This window comes from Cetorhinus maximus, chromosome 1, assembly GCF_964194155.1.
Source record: "Cetorhinus maximus chromosome 1, sCetMax3.hap1.1, whole genome shotgun sequence".
Classification (NCBI taxonomy): Eukaryota; Metazoa; Chordata; class Chondrichthyes; order Lamniformes; family Cetorhinidae; genus Cetorhinus; species Cetorhinus maximus.
Window position 1 is genome coordinate 40,301,396 of NC_135879.1, and position 22,714 is coordinate 40,324,109.

The window sequence follows — 22,714 nt, forward strand, 5'->3', positions numbered from 1 at the left end:
ATAGAAAATACTATAAAACACAGTACCAAAGCATGAGGAAAACACTTACACAAATCAAATAAGGACAAGTCACAACAGGGTTGTAAAGTCAGTGAATATTTTGTAGATTATGTGGCCTCCACTTATTTTAAAATATTGAATTGAGCAGCTTGCTCAGCAGTATCATTGATATTCATACGGCAATGATTAAAGAATCTTGGATTATTGAGAGTGATTGGAACAAGTCTGCACTATCAGAAGAGGAGAAAATTGATGATTGGATTTTAAAAGCGCTTGGAATTTGAATGCATGCTGAGTTCATAGGTGACATTTCTGGAATAAAGCAAGCTAAGACCTGGATGTTTCCAAATATCTTCACGCCTCAATTCATTCACTCAATTATAGAATCCAACTTGTATTTGATATTTAGGCTCAGCACTGCATGACAATGTGAGAAATGAATATTTTACACACACAAGAAAAGCTACAACCGTAATTACATGAACAAAATTCTCATCTGCCCCAAAAATAGTGACTATGAACCATATGTGATTCTACTCTTGCTTCTTCCCCTGCAATTGGATCAATGTCACAAACCAGCTGGCGCAACTGAAATATTTGGTATATTAATAGGATGGGTCCCTGGTTCGTAGATGTGTGATTTTATGCCACTAATTGTGTTCATAGTAAATTGCCCAACTCAGTCACGCTATTAGAAACATGTGTTGAATTGACATGAGACACTTCTCAGTAATGTAACGGGAACATCTAAGGAGAGTTTAGTGCTTCCCATTACAAGATTGTATTCCCTCATCACTATTTCTTGGTTGGGAGATTGTTTGTGGCATGGAGAAATCAAAAGAGTGAAAAATTATTTTTCAAAATGAGAGGAAAAATATAACTTTTGAAAGCAAATTTGCTCTTTCATACCCGATAAACAGAATAACTGTTCAGTTTGCTAAACAAATTTCCTGAGAAGTGTATTTTTATTATTTTTGTTTAGAATGACTATCGCAAGTTATCTATGCAATGCAAAGACTTTGTTGTTGGTGTTCTTGACCTGTGCCGAGACAGTGAAGAAGTTGAAGCGATTCTGAATGGTGATGTGGAAGCTGAGCAAGATGAAGGACACCACAGTCAAAGAGCAGGGTTAACGCGTGTCAAACTTGCCATTAAATATGAAGTCAAAAAGGTACAATTTCCTTTAAAATCTTGGCATTTAGTCATAATCATAATTGTAACTAATAATATGCCCTAGAGATTCATTTTGGTAGGAAGAACATGGAGAGACAATGTAAAATAAAGGATACAGCTCTAAAGAGAGTGCAGGAGCATATGTGCATAAATCATTAAAGGTGACAGGACAGGCTGAGAATGCAGTTCATAAAACATACAGTATCCTAGGCTTTATTAATAAGGCATAGAGCACAAGAGCAAGGATGTTCAACTTGTATAAGAGACTAGTTTAGCCTCAGCTCGAGTTTTGTGTCCAATCTGGGCCCTGAACTTCAGGAAGGATGTGAAGGCATTGGAGAGAGCGCAGCAAAGACTCATGAGATTGGTTCCAGGGATGAGGCACTTCAGTTATGAAGACAGACTGGAGAAGTTTGGACTGTTTTCTTTGAAGAAAAGAAGACTTAGAGGAGATTTGATAGAGGTATTCAAAATCATGAGGGGCTGGACAGTGTAGATAGGGAGAAACTGTTCCCACTCTTGAAAGGATCGAGAACAAAAGGGCACAGATTTAAACTAATTGGCAAGAGAAGCAAAAGCTATATAAGAAAAAACTTTTTCACACAGTGAGTGGTCAGGGTCTGAGAGTGTGGTGAAGGCAGGCTCAATCGAAGCATTCTAAAGGGCATTAGACTATTATCTGAAAAGGAAGAATGTGCAGGGTTACAGGGAAAAGGCAGGAGAATGGCATGAAGTGAATTGCTCATTCGGGGAGCTGGTTCAGACATGAATGGTCGAATGACCACCTTCTGGATTGTAACAATTCTATGATTCTGTGATGCTGGGTTTGCTCTAGATGTAACAGCAGTGGGATTTGTTTGCACTGACTTCATGGTTTTGAAATGGTGAGTCACCAATTGTTCCATCGAGAATGCACATAAAGAGGAGGCTGGCAGGGAAAGATCTAGGGGCCCTTGGCTAACTACTGACTTCCAGGTAAGTGGTGGGGTGGGGGATCTTGGAAGGGTCTTGCAGAAGGGAAGGAGGGTGTAAGAGGCAGGAAAGGCTCTGACTTCCTTGTGTGATGCTTCCTGGTCCTAGACTTCCCAGAAGAGGATCAGCCGCAGAGGAAAAAACATGGTGGCTACCCCACTCAAGCTCTGGTTAAAAGTGTATTGGGATCCTTTTGATGGAAGAGGATCCCAGTTGGCTTAATAGGTGATACTTCAACCTGCTTTAGCAGGCTGTCTCATATGCCTGCAAAAATCTGCAGGTTAACACTGCAAAGAGTTAGGATCTGACTGGATAAGTAATCTGCTTGATTTTAATTGCTCAATATCTGGTGGATGGGCAGGGTTAAAATCAACCACCCTATCTGTTGTTGGGTAATAATATACATATGATATCTGAAATTCTTCTATCCACAATGTTAGCAATGTTATTAAAGCTGCACTAAAATAGCAGAAAGGAATTTCAGATAACCCATAAAGGAGCTATAGGTTGCTATCCCACAGTATGCCAGGTTGGCAGCATCTGTAACAATTTTTTAGCTTTAATAGAAAATACCTGCTGACTGCCAATAACTATTGGGTATTTGCTATTTTACTGTTAAAACTACAGTTCATTCCCTTTGTACAAAATACGGTTTTCTCTAATACAAAACGTATTGAAAAGAATCACTCTCCTGCATTTTATCCCCCTCCCTCCCCTTCAAGTTACTTCAAAGCATTCCTTTTCCAATTGAGACAATTGAGAAGCAATCTTCTCTCAACTACCATTAATATTGGGGAAGAGGGGGTTCAACTGCCAGGGAATAGACAGCTGACAGAATAAAATCTGGTGGCACCTTTGGCATCGATTTTCCCACCTTAAAGAGAACACTGCAGGCTACTCAGGAAAATGTAATTTTAGGTTTACTTAAGATTTTCTGGGGCTTGGCCCTATGGCAGCAGCCCTCCTGAACAAACCCTACCCGCCTGCCCTTTCTGTGCAGAAGTTATACGATTTTCTACCATCTGAAACCGGCAAGCTACAGTAGATACCCGTTTGATGTGTACTGTTTGGTAATATTTAAATGAGGTCCAGACCTGAAAATAGTTGGGAACTCCTGACTATAACCGTAGGCAGGTGTTCCTGATTCCATGCACATTTTGGTCTGTCATTGAAAATTACCTCAACTGTTTTGTTTTAACCAACCATCAGGAAATCTTTAAAGGTGACTGTCCGTGACTCATTCACTCCTTCCCTCCTTGCAAGCAAGCTCCTTTCTTCTACATACGAACCCTCCTCCTTGGGAGAATAGCTGAGATCACAAGTATTTAATGGCACTGAGACAATTGAGTAGATTCTAACTCTTGGGTGTCTAAGCACAGGATGCACTAGCCAGACATTCTAGTCTACAGGTGAGAAACTATTTCAAATGCTGGTCATCTACCATGCTATCACTAAGCTGAATGCCCTGAAGAGGCATTTGACTCTTTCCTTGGCCATAATAATCTTTGTAGCTGTTTGTGGGCTCCAAAGCTCATATATCAAGGGGCAGCCACCCTCTCAATATGATTATTGTACTGGAGGTCAACCCAGAACTCAGGCCCAGTCTCCACTTGTCAAGACTATCTGCATCAGGGCTTGAAGTCTGTACCTTCTAACTCAGAGGTGGCACTACTACCAATATACCAAAGACTCAGTCACATTGATTATTGTGCATTACTGGACTTATATTATAGAAAAATGCCCACATAAATTAAATGAATAAGAGCAGAGAATGTAGGAATGAGGAAAAAGTAACTCAACCCATCCACCCATATGTTACAGAACTTGTTCTAACAAATGATTCTTTGTTCCTTACAGTTTGTTGCCCACCCAAATTGCCAACAGCAACTACTCACAATATGGTATGAAAACCTCTCAGGATTACGGGAGCAGACAATAGCTATGAAATGCCTTGTGGTGCTCGTTATTGCGCTTGGGCTCCCATTCCTTGCAATTGGCTATTGGATTGCACCATGCAGCAAGGTATGCAATGTTGTCTTTGAAAAGGAAAGAGATAAGCTCTTGAAATCATACTATGGAATACAGCATGAGCTTTTGTCAATTGTTGAAATGTGATCATATGTAGTTCTCTTTTACTATTTTTGAACATTAACCTTTGCTAGATTTCAGTCTAATATTAAGGTTGCTAGTCTATTAATATAGGTTTATTCTATGTCTGTTGGAATTAGGGAAAAGTATGTTAAATTTTAGGTTTTATTTACAGTTATAACTCTTGTTCTGGGTTACATCATCAACCATGGAAACAGAAAACAAGGACAGAAAAAGCTTGCGTTAAGGCTAAAAAGCAGATAAGGAAGGCCTGTGTTTGAACACAGAATTTGCTGTGCCTATGGTTGGATGGATTTCTCTGCAATTTGGGTTTTTGGGTTATATTGTAGTGAGTTTGGGTCATTCTTAGGGTAGAGGATCCAGGAAGGACACCAAACAGGTGTAGATACTTTTGTGAGTAGAAGGTGTGAGGAATGAGCTGCCCAAAGGATAATAATGAATAATCTCATTCTCTATTGCACTTTGTAAACTGTTCCTTGAATATTGTAATGCATGACATCTCCATTATGCTTTCGATAAAAATCATAACTATTACCAATATGGAGTGAGCTTCAAACTAGTGGACAGTCCAAAGAGACTTCAAATTTATTACATGTATAAACTCTTAACCCAATTTTCTCAAACTCCTCTTTCCAACATTTTACCTAAGGCATCAATCAACTTATTTTAAATAGCAGATAAATCAATTCCAGATAAACACATTGTACTCAACTTAATATGACTAGTGTCTGACTGTGTAATTTTAAGACCTAGTTCTTTAAGAAAATAATGATTTTAGTTTATGGCTTGCATCATTTCAAAATAAATAGATTTAAAAGCAAACCCGCTGGCACAGCTTAGGGAAGATCTAAGTTGAAGTTTTTATTTGGTGGTTAACATCTTGATCTACATACTTGCTGAATGGTTGCTTAGATATCATTGGGGAGAATTTTCCCCATGTCGGGTGGGCCGAGCGGGCGCGGGCGCAGGCGCGGGCGGGCGTGGGCCTGATTGCCGCCCGCGGTCGGGTCTGCGCCGCCATTTTACGCGGGCGGGCCAATTAAGGTCTGCCCAGCATATTTCTTGACTCCCGAGGAAACTGGGAGTGGCCGGGTGGTGGCAGGAGCGCACTGACCGCCGGGCCCAATGGCGACCCGGCGGCCTGTTTAAATGAAGCCCTGGCAGCCTTTGCAAGGCTGCTCACAATGGCAGGTAGAAGGGCTCACCAGAGGGCAAGTCCGGAGGGTAGGCCAGTGGAGCAGGCCAGGCCAGGCTGGAGGGTAGGGCAGCAGGGCAGTGTGCCCCTCTTTTTTTGGATGAGTGCCTAGCTGCCCTCCTGGAGGAGGTGGCAGCACGGTAGGAGGTCCTGCTTCCGAGGGACGGGAGGCGGAGGCCCCTCCACCTGGCCAAATGTGCCTGGGAGGTGGCGGCTGAGACAGCGAGCTCCCAGGATGTGGTGCAACGCATGTGGGTCCAATGCCGCAAGAGATTCAACGACCTCCTGCGCTCGGGAAGGGTGAGTAACATGTTGGCAGAGGTCACTTAATGCAGCCGTCAGCCTTTCCCCCCAATGCGTCCCCCCCCCACACCCAACAATTCTGATTGCAGTTACAGCATTGAATCCTTCACGGCATGTTTCCCTCGCTAGGTGAGCCAGCAGATATTGCCCATGCCTAGCTCAGCCTGAGAGGGTTGTGCTGAGATGGGTTCTGCACCCGCAGCATGTGTAACACTGACACCCAGAGTATAGATTCAGGGGCAAACTCAAGGATCTGCACCTAGGCATAGTGCTGGAACTGCGAAGCATGTCAAAGTCAGGGTGCTAACATGCTGGGAGGGGACCTTCCAGGTGGGGGGACACCACTCCATCTGCTGGCCTTTGCATTCCACGTGCTTGTGCCTCCTTGCTTTGCAAGGTTAGGCTGAGTGCTGCCAAATGTGATGGGGGCAGCATTTTGGGTCAGCCCTGGCTTCTTCGTGTGAGTGTGCGGCAGCTGTGGGGTAATGAAGAACTAGAGCCCTAAAATGTCCCACTCTGGTTGGGTTGGCAGGGATGTGATGGGAATCCAGGTACACGCTGGACTAGTCAATGCTCTTCCCTCCTTTTCAGGAGAAGACTGCACACAATGCTGCCAAGCGAATGTGGACTGGCGGAGGCCAGGCCCAGTTGGCCATCTTGACTCCATTTGAACAGCAGGCCATGGATCTGGAGAGACGCCATGTGCCCAGGTCCACCGGTGGCGGTGAGGCTGGGGTGCCACAGGGAGGTATGTTTGCCGAGCACTGAGGTCACCATGTGTGTCCCAGCAACCATGGCACTGCTGAATGCTCAGTGATTGAAGTTTGCAACATCGGTCCACCATTGATTATGAATGATGAGTGCATAATGATCCAGGGAACAGGCATGCACATTGAGATTGTCTCCACTTTAACTAATCAAATGTCCTTGTTCTTCCTTTCAGCATCACTGGAGCAGGGCCAGGAGGAGGAGGCAGAGGGGCCACCTCTCACACCTGAGGGCCCTGAACATTTTGACTCACCAGCAAAACACCATCTTGCCAGGCAGGCACCAGCGCAGATACTAGCAGCTCGGTGGGAATTAGATCTTCAGCTAGTGTCCCAGGGCACAAGGGTGAGGGCACTTCACACTCGTTTGAGGTGTGGGCGGAGACAGAGAGTACCCATGACATCGGCAGTCGGAGGACTGCTGGGCTCCAGGCAGATGCTCGGTCGGTGCCTGATGATGTGCTGCTGGAGTCGTCTGTGAGGCAGCAAATGCTGGAAATGCAGCAGGGTATGTGGGAGGATCTGGCGGAGGTACGTGAGGCTATGCGTGGCATGGTGCCTGTGCTGGAGGAGTCCACGCGGACTATTGCCGATGCAATGAGCCTCAAGGCTGAGCGCCATGCCTCCTCCATGGAGAGAGTGGTGACTCTCGTGGAGAGGCTCCTCAAGGAGACCAATCAAGGCCTCCTGGGGTTGCGCTCGGACCTGCAAGCCCTCACAGCGGCATTGACTTCAGCTGGTCAGTGCCAGTGTGGGAGATGGTTTGGGCACCAAGTATCCCAGCTCGGTGCCGATCCATCTGTGGTGAGCAGGGAGGTCCGAAGCGACCTCACATCGGTGCAGCAGCTGCCTGTCATCTGCAGGCTCCGCTCAGGGTGCTCTGGATGAGGGCAGCAGCTCCTCCACCCCTTTGCCAGTGACCGTGGCATCCGATGAGGCTACGGCGACTGGGGAGATACCAGCCATGGAACTGGCCGCTCCCTCACAAGCAGGGCCATGAAAGGCTCCACGGGCCAGAGGACGGCCGCCAAGGTCATCGAGGCCAACAGGACAGCACAGTGAGTAGGTTGCCTCAGATGCCAGTGCCAGCGAGGGTGAAGCACCTAGACATAGCACCAGTAAGTGTAAACTTAAGGCACCTTAGGCACACCACAGGCTTTTCACTGGTGCTTTTATGTTGCCCCATTATTAGTTCGTTTAGACTTTGTGTGATGTGCAACACTTTTTTTGTTGGTTTCTGAACTTCATTTTGTTAAATCATTACATTTTGATATGTAAGCATGACTCAGGGTGACTCCTTTCTTCTGCAGGTGGACAGTTACCCATGATGTTATGAGCGAGTTGTGTGACATTGAGCTTTATTGACAAGGGCCTTAGTTAACGTTCCTCTCCAGGCAGATTTTGCACTCAGGTATTGAGTATGGAGCCTGCAGCCCTGGAGTGTGTTGGAGGTCCATCTGTGGTGGGCTAGTTGAAGGTTCTTCAGATTAAATCCTCCTGGGTGTCCCTGCCTCCCTGGCGTATGCCTGGGTCAGTGTCTACCCCCTCAGCGTTCTCCTGTGCTCATCCTCGGACTCACTGCTGGACTCATCATGTGCAGCTGGAGCAACTTCGTCTACATATTCTTCATCTGCAGTGTCGCCCCTTTCCAGCACCAGATTGTGGAGAGCGCAACATGCAACCACTATCAGTGACACACGATCTGGGGGGTACTGGAGTGCGCCCCCTGAACGGTCCAGGCATCGGAAACGTACCTTGAGAGGACCGATGGTTCTCTCCACCACAGCCCTTGTGGAGGCGTGGATCCTATTGTACCGCTGCTCAGCCTTTGTTCTTGGATGGTGGAGAGATTTCATGAACCACCTTTTGAGGGGATGGCCCTTGTCACCCAGCAGCCATCCATCCAGTCGGGCTGGAGCACTGAAGAGCCCCGGCACCTGGGAGTGCCTGAGTATGTAAGCGTCATGGGAGCTGCCTGGGCACCTTGCACAGACTTACAGAATCAGCATCCTGTGATCACACACTATCTGCACGTTCATGGAGTGGAAGCCCTTCCTGTTGATCGGGCTCACCCACTGGCGCCTTGATGGCCACATGTATGTGGTCGATTGCACCCTGGACGCGGGGGAAGCCAGCAATCGCTGCAAAGCCTCTGGCTCACTTTGTCTGGCTGGCCTTGTCAGGCGGTAGTGGATGAAAGCCTGAACAGCGCGTCTGTCACCTGCTTGACATAAGTGTGGACAGCTGACTGGGAGACTCCGCAAAGATCACCCACCGACCCCTTGAAAGAGCCGGAGGCATAGAAGCTGAGGGGAGCCATGACCTTCAGCGCCCCTGGCATAGCGTATCCACCCACACAGTTGGCACAGATCTCAGGGCCTATCACCTGACAGATGGAGGTGACTGTCTCCCTTGAGAGACAGAGCCTCCTTTGTCACTGCACCTGAGACATATTGAGGTAGCTGCTTCACTGTCCGTATACCCTGGCAGCAGGATAGTAGCGTCTTCTGCAGTCCCTTCCGCCTTGGACTTCCTGATGACCCTGCACCCCTTGTGCCTGCACCTCCCAAAGATGGCTCCCCTGGAGGCTGAATGTGGACTCCCGGCCTCCTCCCACTTTTGGCCGTCCCTTTCTCCTCAGAGGAGGTGCCTCCAGTGGGTAGCACATCTCCCATTCCCAGTCTGAGGGAAGGCTTCCTGAAACCTGCAGGCTCCAGAAATGATCTTTACTGTAGAGTCCTGACCTGAAGGCTGTTATTCCTGTCCAAGCAGCTGTTATGAGTTTTGGAGTATTTCTGCTCTCACAGGCAAGTAGCAGTAACTTTCACAATTAAATATCTAACAGGTACCACTCGCAACCCCACTCACCCCTCTTATCCCGCCCGTGGATGAGGTTTATACAAATGTCTCCTACCCGCCTGCCTGTTGCACCCGTGCAATGCCCTGAAGATCGCACGGGCCCCGAAAAATTGCAGACAATTGCCTCAAGGGCCTTAACTAGCTGATTAATTAATGGCGCGTATCAGAGAACATCGCGCGCCCGCCCACCTAAATATCGCGATGGTGTGCGATGACATTGGGACGCTCGTCCGACATCAACGCGTATCATTTTATGCATCAAAGTGTGGGCCCCCTGCCTGAATGCCAACGAAAAAATTCTGGCCATCATTACTGAGAACAGAATTAGTGACTTCAAGACCTAATTGGTCAACCTGTATTCCTTAAAAATGGCTGCAGAAATATGAAATCAGCTTCTTTATATTTTAGTCCACTGATGGGTCCAAATGAAATTCCTTTTGTCTTTTCTTTTAACAAAGACTATAGCCTGCTTGTGTTAATACCACAAGTAAAACAATGAAACAATAGCAATTTCATATGAAAGTAATCGTACATTTATATCTGAAAATAATTTCAAGGCATCGGAACCTTTACTATGGCACTGCCCTCTCCAGTGTCCTAATGGGTTGACTTATTTGCTAGACAATACTATAATTTTTTAAATTTTATATTGCGACATGCATTTTTAAGAAAATCATGAGTGTCTCCAAAAGTAATTCAACATAAAAATCTGAGCAGAATATCTATAAGGAAAAATTACACCGCAATGTTTACAGTATATAAAAATAACTGTTACATTATGCATCGTCATCCAAAGATAAGAGAATGCAATCAAGAACACTCCATGAAGAAGTGTCATGGGCTTACAGGGTCATGAGCTGATGAGTATTGGATCAAGTAGAAATGTGACAGATATGCATCTTATAACATCTAATAGTAGCTGAAGATATGGAGATTAAATCAGATGGAGACAGACAAACAGTCTTCAGGATGACTGCATTAGTTACTACACTAAAATAAAACATTGTTGGTTGGTGGATTTGGACAACTCATCAGCCTGTTCTTTAAGTCAGTCTCATTGTGAATGGCATTTTAAATTTCTGCAGAAGGAATTATGTCTGAACAGCCTTCTTCTATGCTATAACCATTCCATGATTCTATTCTATGAACATACTAAAATTTACATGATTACAGCCCAATAATATTTTCTGTCTTGCCTGCAGTATGATATTCCCATTTTGTAGTGATTAGGTATGCATTGCTTTTCCCAACAAGGAAGTGACTTATGTTGAATTGACTTTTATTTGGATTATGGGGCAGAATTTTGCCCTTGGCATGCGGGCTTGGCGGGGGCAGTCGGGAAGCCAACCACTGCCCGTGATCGGGCCCGGAAGGCAATTTCACACTGGCGGGCCAATTAAGGCATGCCCAGCGTGAAACGCAAGCGGCAGCACTCAGCGCTGCCTGTGCGGGCGGGGAGAGGAGTGCGAGCGTGACCTTTGCACATGCACGCGCATGCGCGCTACATAACCTCCCTGAGGCAGAGAGCTGCCTCAATGAGATGAACTGATTTCGGATTAAAAAAAATTAAAGATCTTATAAATGCTATGAAACATGTTCCCTCATATGCTATGGATGAGGTTTCCTAAAAAACGTAAAGGCCGCTTGGCGTTTTCGCCTGCCCGTCAATCGTTAGGTTAGATGGGCAGTGTAAATTTGAATTTAATTAACTTTTTAATGGTCTTAGTAGACCTTTTAATTGTTGGCAGGCGTGCTGCCAACTATGGTGCGTGCCCACCGAATGAAATTTCGCGGGACTGCGCGATGACATCGGGACGCTCACCTGATGTCATCGTGTGTCATTTTATGCTCGGCCGGGTCATGCGTGTGCACGCCCGCCGAGCATAATTTTCTGCCCATTGTAATGTAATGAATCAGTATTCCCAATATGTTAAAATACATGTGGTTCACACCATGAAATTTTGTAAAATTCAATAGAATTACATATCACTGAACTTTCATAGTGAGTACTTTACCTAGAGGTAAATCTCAAATTAATGGAGTAAATGTTTTTGTTCAATTTATTTAAACTTTTTAATTTAAGGAATGACCATGCCAGATCTCTATTTAGAAAGAGTCGCCTATTCCTAATTTAGACTTCCTAATGCTGTCAGTTAATCATTGACACAAATATTATCTTGCTCTGTTGATCTTTTTGTCCAGATCTGTAGCCCTAAAATAGAATTTTTACTCCATACAACAAAATATATGTCTGATTTTCCTGACAATATCATAATGCTCAATTTATATCTGTAATTAAATGCACATGCATATATCTATTGTTTCATACTGAAAAAAATAAAACCATACTTAGAAATTCTGTCTCCCCCACCTCACACATTTATTTATTTTTGCAGAACAAATCTATGAGAAAGAATTGTTAAACTAGAAGGTTTGTAAAATACATGTATATGCATGATGCCATACATAATCATATTGCTCCTTTAAAAATTATCTAAGACTATTGAAATTCCGACAACATCTCAGTTCCCCTTTATAAATCATACAGATGAGTCAGAGTGTAAATTTTCTTGGAGGTGATAAAGCTTGCAGTCTGTATTATTCAAAGGACTGTGAAAAGCCAGACTGGAAAAAACAGATGTTGATGTTAGTTGAATGTTCCTCAGACTTCTACCAACATGAAATATTAAGCCCTTCCAGGATACAGTAAAATTCCTGAATTTCTCCTAAGATGTGGGAAGGTTTTTCCTGGAAAAAAGGGCATGTAGAAGACAAAGAAGAAATTTTTCTAGTCAGTGGAATAAGCTACTGGGGCCACTGAAAAATTGCATGGAAATTGATTTTGACGGATCCCGTATCATACTGTTTTCTGGTAGCCTGTTAAGCCAGTGCAAGGGCTTCATTAAAATAATCAATTCTATTTTAAATTACATTTAAGTATTCTTCATTCAATTTCCTGTCCTTTAAGTTCATTTGTTTCTTAAGAAGATTGGCTTTTAATGAGGCAGTTGTTTTTTTCTCAGCTTCTCGTCTGGTTTTAGGTCTGGTTTATTTTCAGTTTTTGTTTCATGAGAACATGCCGGAAATATTAATGTTAGCACTAAAGCAGTTTAATATTGTCTGCAAAGCTACTGGAAAGTTGTCTGTAAAAGAAGCGCTTGCTGGAGTTCAAAGAAGAGGGAAGTTGAATAAGGGGACCTCTTAGAATATTAATTTTCTCACAAGCTCCATCAGCAAGAGGGCATCTAACTTCAAGCTACAGCATCCCACATAATTGAAAATCAGTTTAAAATTAATGATGGTAATTACTTTTAACAAACTGAAATAGTGTTTAACAGGTGAAGCGATACAAGGTGAAAGAAAGCATGCCAAGAAGATCAGTTGACACCAGTCTCAGGTACCCACACCAATCATTATGCCATTGACTGTATTTACAGACCTAGCACACTTTAGCAACAGACAATTGCAGATCCATGCCATTTGCTGCAAGCATAGGACAATACTGCCAATTTTGTCAAAGCCATCATCAACCTTAACTTTTCTTCCTCTGATTCCTTTCAGGCCAGCATAAGAATCAGCTGCACTCTCAGCCAATTTGCTGTCCATAGATCTATCTGACAGGTGATCAATGCATTTGTCAGTGCAGGCAAACATTCCCTACTGAATAGCTGCTAATTTCACCACATGGTGGAACTTCTCAAAGTATACGTGTCATTGATGGCATTCACGTGGCCAGTAAGGCAATAAGTCCTGCTGCTCTGGCACCACCACTTGTTCCTCCTCAATGCAGTAACTCACTCTGGATTGCTTCCTGAGTTTCATTCCCTGAAATGTGTAATTGTTCTGGTGCTTGCTAATGTTCACCTCAGCTTGTCCAGAATCAGTGACCTGAACTTAAAGAACTAATGGGCTTATTTTTCATCTGAGAAACAAATTAATGCAGAGGTTCTAGAATCAATTTGAATTTTTTGAAGTATCTCTTGTGAGTTATAACAATAATATTTCAAAGTATAATTATATTTAGTACATATCCAAAATAAAACTTAAATTTACAGATTGTGCAGTTTAGTTTTCAAAACGTCATTCATCACAGTAATGTGTTTTTCATGCTTCACTTTTGAAAATTGACTATGAGAAAGCGCATGACACAGAGTCACAGCAAAATCTTTTAAAGGTCTTTTTTGAAAGAAGACAAAAGATAATCCTTCTTAACTGGAACAAGCATAAGCACAATCTGTGGGTCAAATAGATTAAGGAATCAAAAACTGCATTACTCCTTAGTGTTAGCTGCTGTGTTTAATTATATTCAAATCAGAGGCAGAACTTTTGCTCTGTTTCAGCTTCTATCCTGTTTCAGCAAACAGACTTGCATAAAACAAATGGAGTGGCAAGTTAAGCTCACTTTTCTCCAAGTTATTTTCTTAGAATTAGTTTCTTTCCAAATTTCTTCTAAACATTGGGACATGATTATTATTTCCTGGTCTGTCCAAACCCACTCCCCCCATCCCATTTCCTATTCCATTTTTGACGATGCCAATTTCTGTTGGGATACAGTTCAGATGATGGAAGCCTTTCGGTACATCATCCTAACAATTGTTGTTCATGTGTGAAGCTGGGTAATAGGTATCAGAAGGCTATTTCACATGGAGGACATCACAGCCAAATCCAATCCAGTCTACATAGGAACATAGGAGAAGGAGCAGGACATTTGGTCCCTTGAGCCTTCTCTGCCATTCAATTAGATCATGGCTGATCATCTACATCAATGCCACTTTCCCGCACTAGCCCCATATGCCTTGATGTCATTAGTATCTGTTAATCTATCAATTTATTTTTTGAACATGCTCAATGATTGAGCTTCCACAGCCCTCTGGGGTAGGGAACTACAAAGATTCACCACCCTCTGAGTGAAGAAATTCCTCCTCATCTCAGCCTTAAATGGCCTGCTCCTTATCCTGAGGTTATATCCCCTAGTTCTAGACTCACCAGCCAGGTGGAACATCCTGCCTACATCTACCCTATAATGTCCTGCAAGAATTTTGTAAGTTTCAATGAAATTGCCTCTTATTGTTTGAAACTTTAGAGAATAGAGGCCCAGTCTCCTCAATCTCTCCTCATAAGACGATCCCACCATCCCAGGGATTAGTCTGGTGAACCTCCATTGCATTCCCTCTGTGGCAAGTATATCCTTCTTTAGCCAAGGAGACCAAGACTGTACACAATACTCCAGGTGTGGTCTCACCAAGGCTCCATGCAATTGCAGCAAGACATCTTTAATCCTGTAATCAAACCCCCTTCTGATGAAGACCAACATACCATTTGAGTTCCTAATTGCTTGCTGCACCTGCACACTAGCTTTTAGTGACTCATGAACAAAGATACTCAGGCCCCTTTGGGCATCAACACTTCCCAACCTCTCACCATTTAAGAAATACTCTGCCTTTCAGTTTTTCTACCAAAGTAGATGACGTCACACTTATTCATATTATATTCCATCTGCCATATTCTTGCCCATTCACTTAGCCTGTCCAAATCCCATTGAAGCCTTCTTACATCCTTCTCACAACTTACATTCCCACCTAGTTTAGTGTCATCAGTAAATTTGGAAATATTACATTTGGTCCCCACATCAAAATCATTTATATAGATTGTGAACAGCTGAGCCCCAGCACTGATCCATGCGATACTCCACTAGTAATAGTCTGCCATCCTGAGATTGATCCGTTTATTCCCTGCCTGTTAACCAATTCTCAATCCAAACAAGTATATTATTCCCAATCCCATATGAATTAATTTTGTTGACTAAACTCTTGTGTGGGACCTTATCCAAAGCCTTCTGAAAATCCAAATATACTACATCCACTGGCTACAAGTAACATCATCAAAAAACTCCAGAAAGTTTGTCGAACATGATTTCCCTTCATAAATCCATGTTGACTCTGCCAAATCTTATCATTATTTTCTAAGTGTCCAGTGTTCACATCCTTTATTACAGATTCTAACATTTTTCTTTTTAATGACATCAAACTAACAGGTCTGTAGCTCTGTTTTCTCCCTCCCTCCCTTCTTAAATAGTGAGATTACATTTGCTACTTCCCAGTCTGCAGGAACCTTTCCAGAATCTATAGAATTTTGAAAGATAACCGTTATTGCATCCACTATCTCTAGAGCCATCTCCTTCAACACTCTTGGATGTAGCTCATCAGATTCAGGAGATTTATCAACCTTCAATCGAATTAATTTTTTGAGTACTACATCTTTATTAATACTATGTTCTTTCAGTTCCTCATTTTCACAAGCATCTCAGTTCCCTAGTGTTTCTGGGAGATTTTCTGTATCTTCCTCTGTGAAGTAATTGTTTAGTTTCTCTGCCATTTCCCTATTCTCCATTATAAATTTTGCTATCTCCACCTGTAATGGACCCACATTTGTCCTTACTAATCTTTTCCTGTTCACATACCTAATGGAGCTTTTACAGCCCACCTTTATGTTTCTCGCTAGCTTGCATTCAAATTCTCTTTTCCCTTTCTTTATCAGTTTCTTGATCATCTTTTGCTGGATTCTAAATTGCTCCCAGTCCTCGAGCTTACCACTTTTTCTGGTAACCTTTTAAGCCACTTCCTTTGATCTAATGCAGCCTTTAACTTCCTTTTTCAGCCAAGTTGATTCAACTTTCCTGTTGGGTTTTTGTGTCATGGAGGAATGTATCTTTGTTGTAGACCATGTAATACTTATTTAAATACTAGCCATTGCCTGACTACCATCACAAATTTTTTGTGTAATTTCCTAATTCACCACAGTCAACTTGCCCCTCATACCTTCATAGTTTCCTTTGTTCAGGTTTAAGATCTTAGTTTTAGAATGAACTATATCACTTTCAAACTTAATGTAAGATTCTATCATATTATGATCACTATTAATTAGATGTTTCTCTTTAGATAATACTAAATCTAAAATAGCCCAATCCCTGGTTGGTTCTTCAACATACTGCTCCAGAAATCCATCTCTCACACACTCCAAGAATTCATCCTCCACAGCATGGGTACTAATTAGGTTTACCCAGTCTATATGATAACTGAGGTTGCCCATTATTACTGTATTACCCATGTTACTTGAGCTCTAATTTTCTGATTTATACTGTGCCCAACCTTACCACTACAGTTTGGTGGCCTATAAACAACTTCCACCAATGTTTGCTGCCCCTTGCTGTTTCTTAGTTCCACCCAAACTGATTCTACATCTTGACCCTTCGATCTCTCACTAATGTACTGATCTCGTTATTAACAGCAATACCCTCCCTCCTTTTACTTTTTGCCTATCCTTTCTAAATTATGAATACCCTTGAATATTCTGGCCGGGATTTTCCGTGCCTATCAGCGTCAGTTGTGTTCAGTAGCGTGAGCGGACAATATGGCACAATCGGTTTCAAGACGGCGTGAAACCAGTTTGCGATCGTCCGCTCAGCCCGCTGATAGGGAGCTGCATTTCCCGCCATTGAACATCGGGAACATCATAATACATATCATAATATAATGCATATCATTAGGCCTGCTCACCAGAATGGTTTCCCCCCCGCCCCCCCCACCCCGCTGGATTGTCCAAACATGTAGGTGGGAAAGCACGCTGACATGTTTCACGACAGCATTTAAAAGGCGTGCAGTTGGTGGGCTGCACTTTGAGGGAAATTCGGAGGTGAGTACACAATAACGTTGCGCAGCGCTCACTAGAATCGCCTGTTGGACTTCAAGCTTGAGGCGCGTTGGGGTGAGAGGGCAAGGGCAGCCCTGCGGTTGAAGTGACTTGTGGTTGGGGGGGGGGCAGTGGTGACAAGGGCAGCCCTGCTGTCCAATGTAGCGCACAAGCATTCAGGGTGGGGGGCTAGTGTGGGCAAGGGAAGCGGTCATGCATTAGGGACACCTGATATAAAGTGACCATTCCTCTGCAACTGAGATAGTTCAGGTGCAGCCATTGATATAATTGAAGTCGGACTTCTAGCTTACCCTGCAACGCAGAGGCATCAAAGTGCCACCAAGTGCTCCAGAGCATTTCACCCCTCAAGCACAGACTGTAGAGTAATGAGCATTTTAGTGGATTGTAGAACAGTTGGACGACTGCATACGTTGTACAATCTCCTTGCAAAAGCTAGCCATGGAGCAGTCACTGGTGGAGGCACTCACTGCCCCTTGCAATGTCAGCATCCCAGTTTGGACCAGTCTCCCTGATGGTTTAAGCTAATAGTGCTGCCTTGCAGCGTAGGTTAGGAGAATGCCTGCACCTGAGCTGAGAGCACAGTATGCAGTCCAATGCACAAATCTGCTGCCAATCGATTGGATGGAGTGGGGCAGATGTGGGTGGGGTTTTGAGCAGCCAGAATCTCTGGCCATCCAAGTGGTGGCCAGCACTCTCCACGATGCATTGAGAGGCCTTCACACTTAACCAGTACAGGTTCTTAGTATATCCATGCTAACCCACGTGTCAATATTAATCATGACCCTATATATCTATTTAGTAATTAAAATGGATCCTGAAGGTTAGTCTGTACTTCAAATAAAACAGAATCGTGAACCATTGAGAAAAGCACATTCTATTGGACTAACTATTTATTCAATGAATATATTTTACATTGTAAAACTTTTGTGAGGTGATTACTTGTGCATTATAGTTAGTATGGTGAACAGGTTTGATAAGTATCAAGGGGGAATTTTCAACCTCAGAGCACATCACAGGCAGTATCAGATTGCCACCATTTTTCACTCTATCTAGTTTCCCTTTTTATTGAAGACAATGGAAAGATAAATTGAGCAGAGTTTATTACAGATATCCCTTCCACTAGTACCTATGTTACTGAAGTGACATTTTATCCCTATCATTGAATGTGACCCATTGGCAGAGAATATAACTTTTAGATGGCCAACGACCAGAACATGGTGGTCGCTCGCCAGTAATGGAAGCGAAGGGACCACAGCTTCTGCTTCCTGGCCCCACAAAAATAATTTAAAACTTACCTTTTTGGGGCCCCTTCTGCTATATTGCCAATAAAACTGATTGAAGCCTTCATGATACTCACTCTGCTCAATTTAAAATTGTAGCAAGCAACACATCACAGAGAATTCCCTCAGGCCCCATAGCTTGAGCACCCGTCTAAAAATATTTGAGAAGTGAGCGGGGTGAGAAGCAGAAATATTGGAAAGTTGCAATTGTAACTCGGGGCTGAATTCTTGCTCCCAAGTTGGGTACTGCAAACCAGCCTCGGAAGAAACTGCCCAGAAGCACCGGATTTTCATTCCAGGGTGCCAGGTGCTAACTGCAGTCAGGCCCGCTAATCCCGGAAGCAGTGCAGAAGCAGCTACAGGGCTGCCGAGTGCCGAGGTGGGCTGGTTAAAAGGCTCGCCTAAGTGCTCTCGGACTTTGTCCCAGTTGTACTGGAAAGAACAAAACAAAAGACAGCCCTCCAGCTCTCATCTCCACCCTCCACACATTCCCCATGCCCAGCCATGCTAACTCTTGGCACTGCATGCCCCCCACCCACCCCCATGGCTCCTTATACCCTCCATGTCATCCTATGCTCCTCTACCCATTCCCATGGCCCCTCACACCCTCCATGCCAACCTATGCCCCTCTACCCACTCCCATGGTCCGTCAAACTCTTTATAGTCCCTATGCCAACTTAGTGCCAACTCATGTCAACCCATGACACCCCATCAGCCACCCTTTGCCCTTTCACCTTCCATGTCAACTCAACCAGTATAGCTGAGATAAAATAAAAAAGTTCCAAGTAATTATTATACATACTTTACTACATTTTTAAAAAATCCTCTCATTGATAAAAGCTTTTCAATACATTTAAATCCCTTCAAATACTTAATCTCTTATAAAAACAAACATTTGTATTCATAGCTACACATCAAAGACAACTGATTTCATTATAATCACTTGGAACTGTCAATCAAACTATTGATGTTGTAGAAGCAATCAAGCAGCACTAATCATATAATGAGAACCCTTAGGCTAATGTCAACAAATAGCTAGAGAAATTGGAAGTACCTTTTTTTTTAACTGCAGGGTTTTTTCAAAAATTTAAAGAGCAGGGGATTTAAATGACTTGACAGCTTGACAGTTCCACAGACCTTATCCACATTTTGTGCGTATTTTTATCTACTCATAACAATCCCATGGGTACCTGACTTCTTCCCAAGGGATATCTAACCTCTCCGAAAAGGAACCTTACCTCTCCAAAAAATTCTGGCAGGTTTAGACCTTTTCCTCAAATGTCTAAAGCCCATGAGCCATGCTTCAGAAACCAGAATGACCAAAATTGCTTCTGAGTGAAGGCAGCTACACTTTAAAACATGCAACTGCCTCTGTGAACTGTGGATGGGCAAAATACATCCCACCCCCCATTCTCCCCACGCACCCCCCATGCCCCACCCAGGCAAATTTGGGTGTGGAACTTCCGGATTTGGGGCTTGCATTTTGGCTAAGGTGCAGAGCCCTTCTGACTTGATGAAAATTCAGTCTCAGTCATTCCATTGACAGAGCAAAGCCAGAGGAAATTCAAGACCTTTAAAATTAACAAGTTAGTAACAGGGTAGCCAGAATTTACTCCCCCTGCTGACATTGAATTGCTATTAGCATGGCACAAGTGAATTTTACTTTTCCATACAATTGAAAATGCAGATGCCAAAAAAAATATTTAAGGATCAGATCCATTTACAGGCTATGATGTGTTAAAATGACTTTGACCTGAGCACAGGAGTTGTCCACTGGTAATATTAGTACAGGAATGCTTTATATGCTTTGCTACTCACAGTGCAACGTAATAATAAATCAAAAATATCTTAATGATGTAACTGAGTTTAAAAATCCCAATATAACAAATACACATTACTGGAATTGTAGCTCGTGAGCATAATGATAAAAAATTTACATTATTAACCCATACCTCTCATTGAGAAATCCTGCTGTATATGATTTAATTGTCATAGTTTTGAAAAATTACTGAAATGTTCCAGGAATTGTTGCATCGTGGCTGAGATGCTGTTTGAAAAGGACAACTAGGAGTGCTCCAGAAGATGATTAATTTACCACAGGTGGCTATTTTATACTGTAGAAAAATATTTATGGCAGTAAAATTAGATGTTCTCTTTAATCCTTCACTCCCAGAGATTGAAACCGAGGGCAGTTCAATACTTTTTTCAGTGTCCCCCCTCCTCATTAACCACAGCCTCAGCCTTGGCCTCCTCTGATCTTAACTTGAGCAGCTGAAACTGAAGTAAAGGTTTGATCAATAAAGCACCATGTATTGGAAACTGAGATGTATGTTGAAGTTGATTTAAAGTGTCCTGAACAGGAGATGGATGATTCACTAATATATCAGTTTGGCCTGCCACTTCCATATTATATAGTTTAAGAGAAATTAATCAGCAGTAGGGTTTATATTCTGACTTCAAACTCGTTTGTAGCTTAGTCAACTTATGCACAATTCACAAGTGCATTATCCATTGCTACTGTTTTCCTCCAAAAGATTGTTCTCCCCAAACTACCAACCTGTTACAATTATGGCCATGTCATTTTTTACAAGAACAAAAATTTTAGGTCCTTAATATAATTTTGGCCTAGCCATAAAAATATTTTTTCTTTTAAGAAGGCACGTGTTCTGCAAACTATGCTGAATACATTCAGAGCAATTCTTTAACTATAACAATTATATTCTAGATGTTATTTTTCAGATTCAACATTTTAATTAAATAGATTTTTATAGCAAGAGTACAAAGATACAGACTATAAAAATACTGAATTCTAAATCATTATCTTTTTGTCATATTGCTATTAGCTGTTGCAGGAGTTGAAAAGGTCATAGCATCAATTGGACTCTTTATAGCAAGGGCAATTGGTTCCTCATAAGACAGGTTTAACAGTTTGTAGAAAGACAGATAAACACTGAAATGTGCAGTGCTGTAAAGACTTTTAACAAGTCTCCTGACTTTTTAAATGGTTTTAACTTCTAAGATAATACATTGATGCATCCTCAATTATACAATTGGTAAATTTGCTATCTAGTGTAGAACTATGTTACACAGATCAGGAAAATCCCAGCTTCAATTTCTAGTCTGTGCTGAGTTAGTCAATCTCAGGACAATGTTAAGGATGTTAGCACTGGCCACAGTGCCATTTGAGCTAGGGATAGGAAAACAAATTAGCTCGGGCTCCTGGTCCTGATCACTAACTATGTGACTCATGCTGGAAAAAGATGTGTGTGGATATCAAATAAGAACAGGATTCAGATTGACTGTAATTGTCAAAGGGCTACTAGGCTTCCAGTATTCAGTCTCTCAGCTCATGCTTGGTATAAGCTGAACTAAACCCCAGATGGGTCAATACCATCAGGAGAGCAAAAGGAGAAATTGGTTTTGAAAAATTATTCAACTTCCCGTGATTGCATGTGCATAGCTTCACTTGTGTGAAATTCAACAGCAAAATAAATAGGTTACGCCAGGTGGTTAAAGAGAAAAACAAGTACCCATGAGGTGAAATGACTGATGCTCAGTTTACATCTACAGGATAGATACATATTTTAATTTTTCCTTCTAGCTGGGGAAGATGCTAAGAAGTCCCTTCATGAAGTTTGTGATGCATGCAGCGTCCTTCATCATCTTTCTGTGTTTACTAGTATTTAATGCCTCTGACAGATTTGAAGGCATCAAAACCTTACCCAATGTCACTGTCACGGATTACCCTAAACAAGTCTTCAGAATGAAAACCACTATGTTTACTTGGACGGAAATGCTAATCATGGTATGGATACTGGGTAAGTCACTTTCTTTCTGGGCTATGTATACAGTAATATTTTTCATTTTTTAAAAAAAAACTATGTACAAATTAAATGTTTAAAAAAAAATGTCTTTTTGCAGGTATGATGTGGACTGAGTGTAAGGAAATCTGGACAGAAGGACCACGGGAATACATTTTCCAAATGTGGAATCTTTTAGATTTTGGAATGTTATCAATTTTTATAGCTGCATTTACAGCAAGATTTCTGGCATTTCTGGAAGCTTCTAAAGCACAGCAGTATGTAGACAAACATGTTAAGGAGAGTGATCTTTCGCTTGTAACACTTCCACCAGAAGTTGAATACTACACGTATGGTAAGGTAACATTGTACAAGTGAGTTTCATAAAATGGTAACCTTTTGTTTGACTTGTTTAGTTGTATTAAGGTACGCTAGAAATGTAAAACCTCTGGATTAACAATGTCAGTTTTATGAAGTTGATATTTGGGTGTTAAATGGATATACCGTGAACTTGGTGTTGTTATTGAAACTAGAAATTTCCTTGGG

The 22,714-nt window shown here is 42.6% G+C and overlaps 1 protein-coding gene across 1 annotated transcript in view; it reads left to right on the forward strand.

Moving 5' to 3' along the window:
• LOC144679540 (short transient receptor potential channel 3-like) overlaps positions 1–22,714 on the forward strand; it is a 182,448-nt gene that overhangs the window by 76,663 nt on the left and 83,071 nt on the right. Inside the window, exons 4-7 of the mRNA XM_078540036.1 lie at positions 983–1,171; positions 4,003–4,167; positions 21,970–22,186; positions 22,290–22,523. Coding sequence (XP_078396162.1) covers positions 983–1,171; positions 4,003–4,167; positions 21,970–22,186; positions 22,290–22,523 — 805 coding nt within the window. The remainder of the gene's footprint in view (positions 1–982; positions 1,172–4,002; positions 4,168–21,969; positions 22,187–22,289; positions 22,524–22,714) is intronic.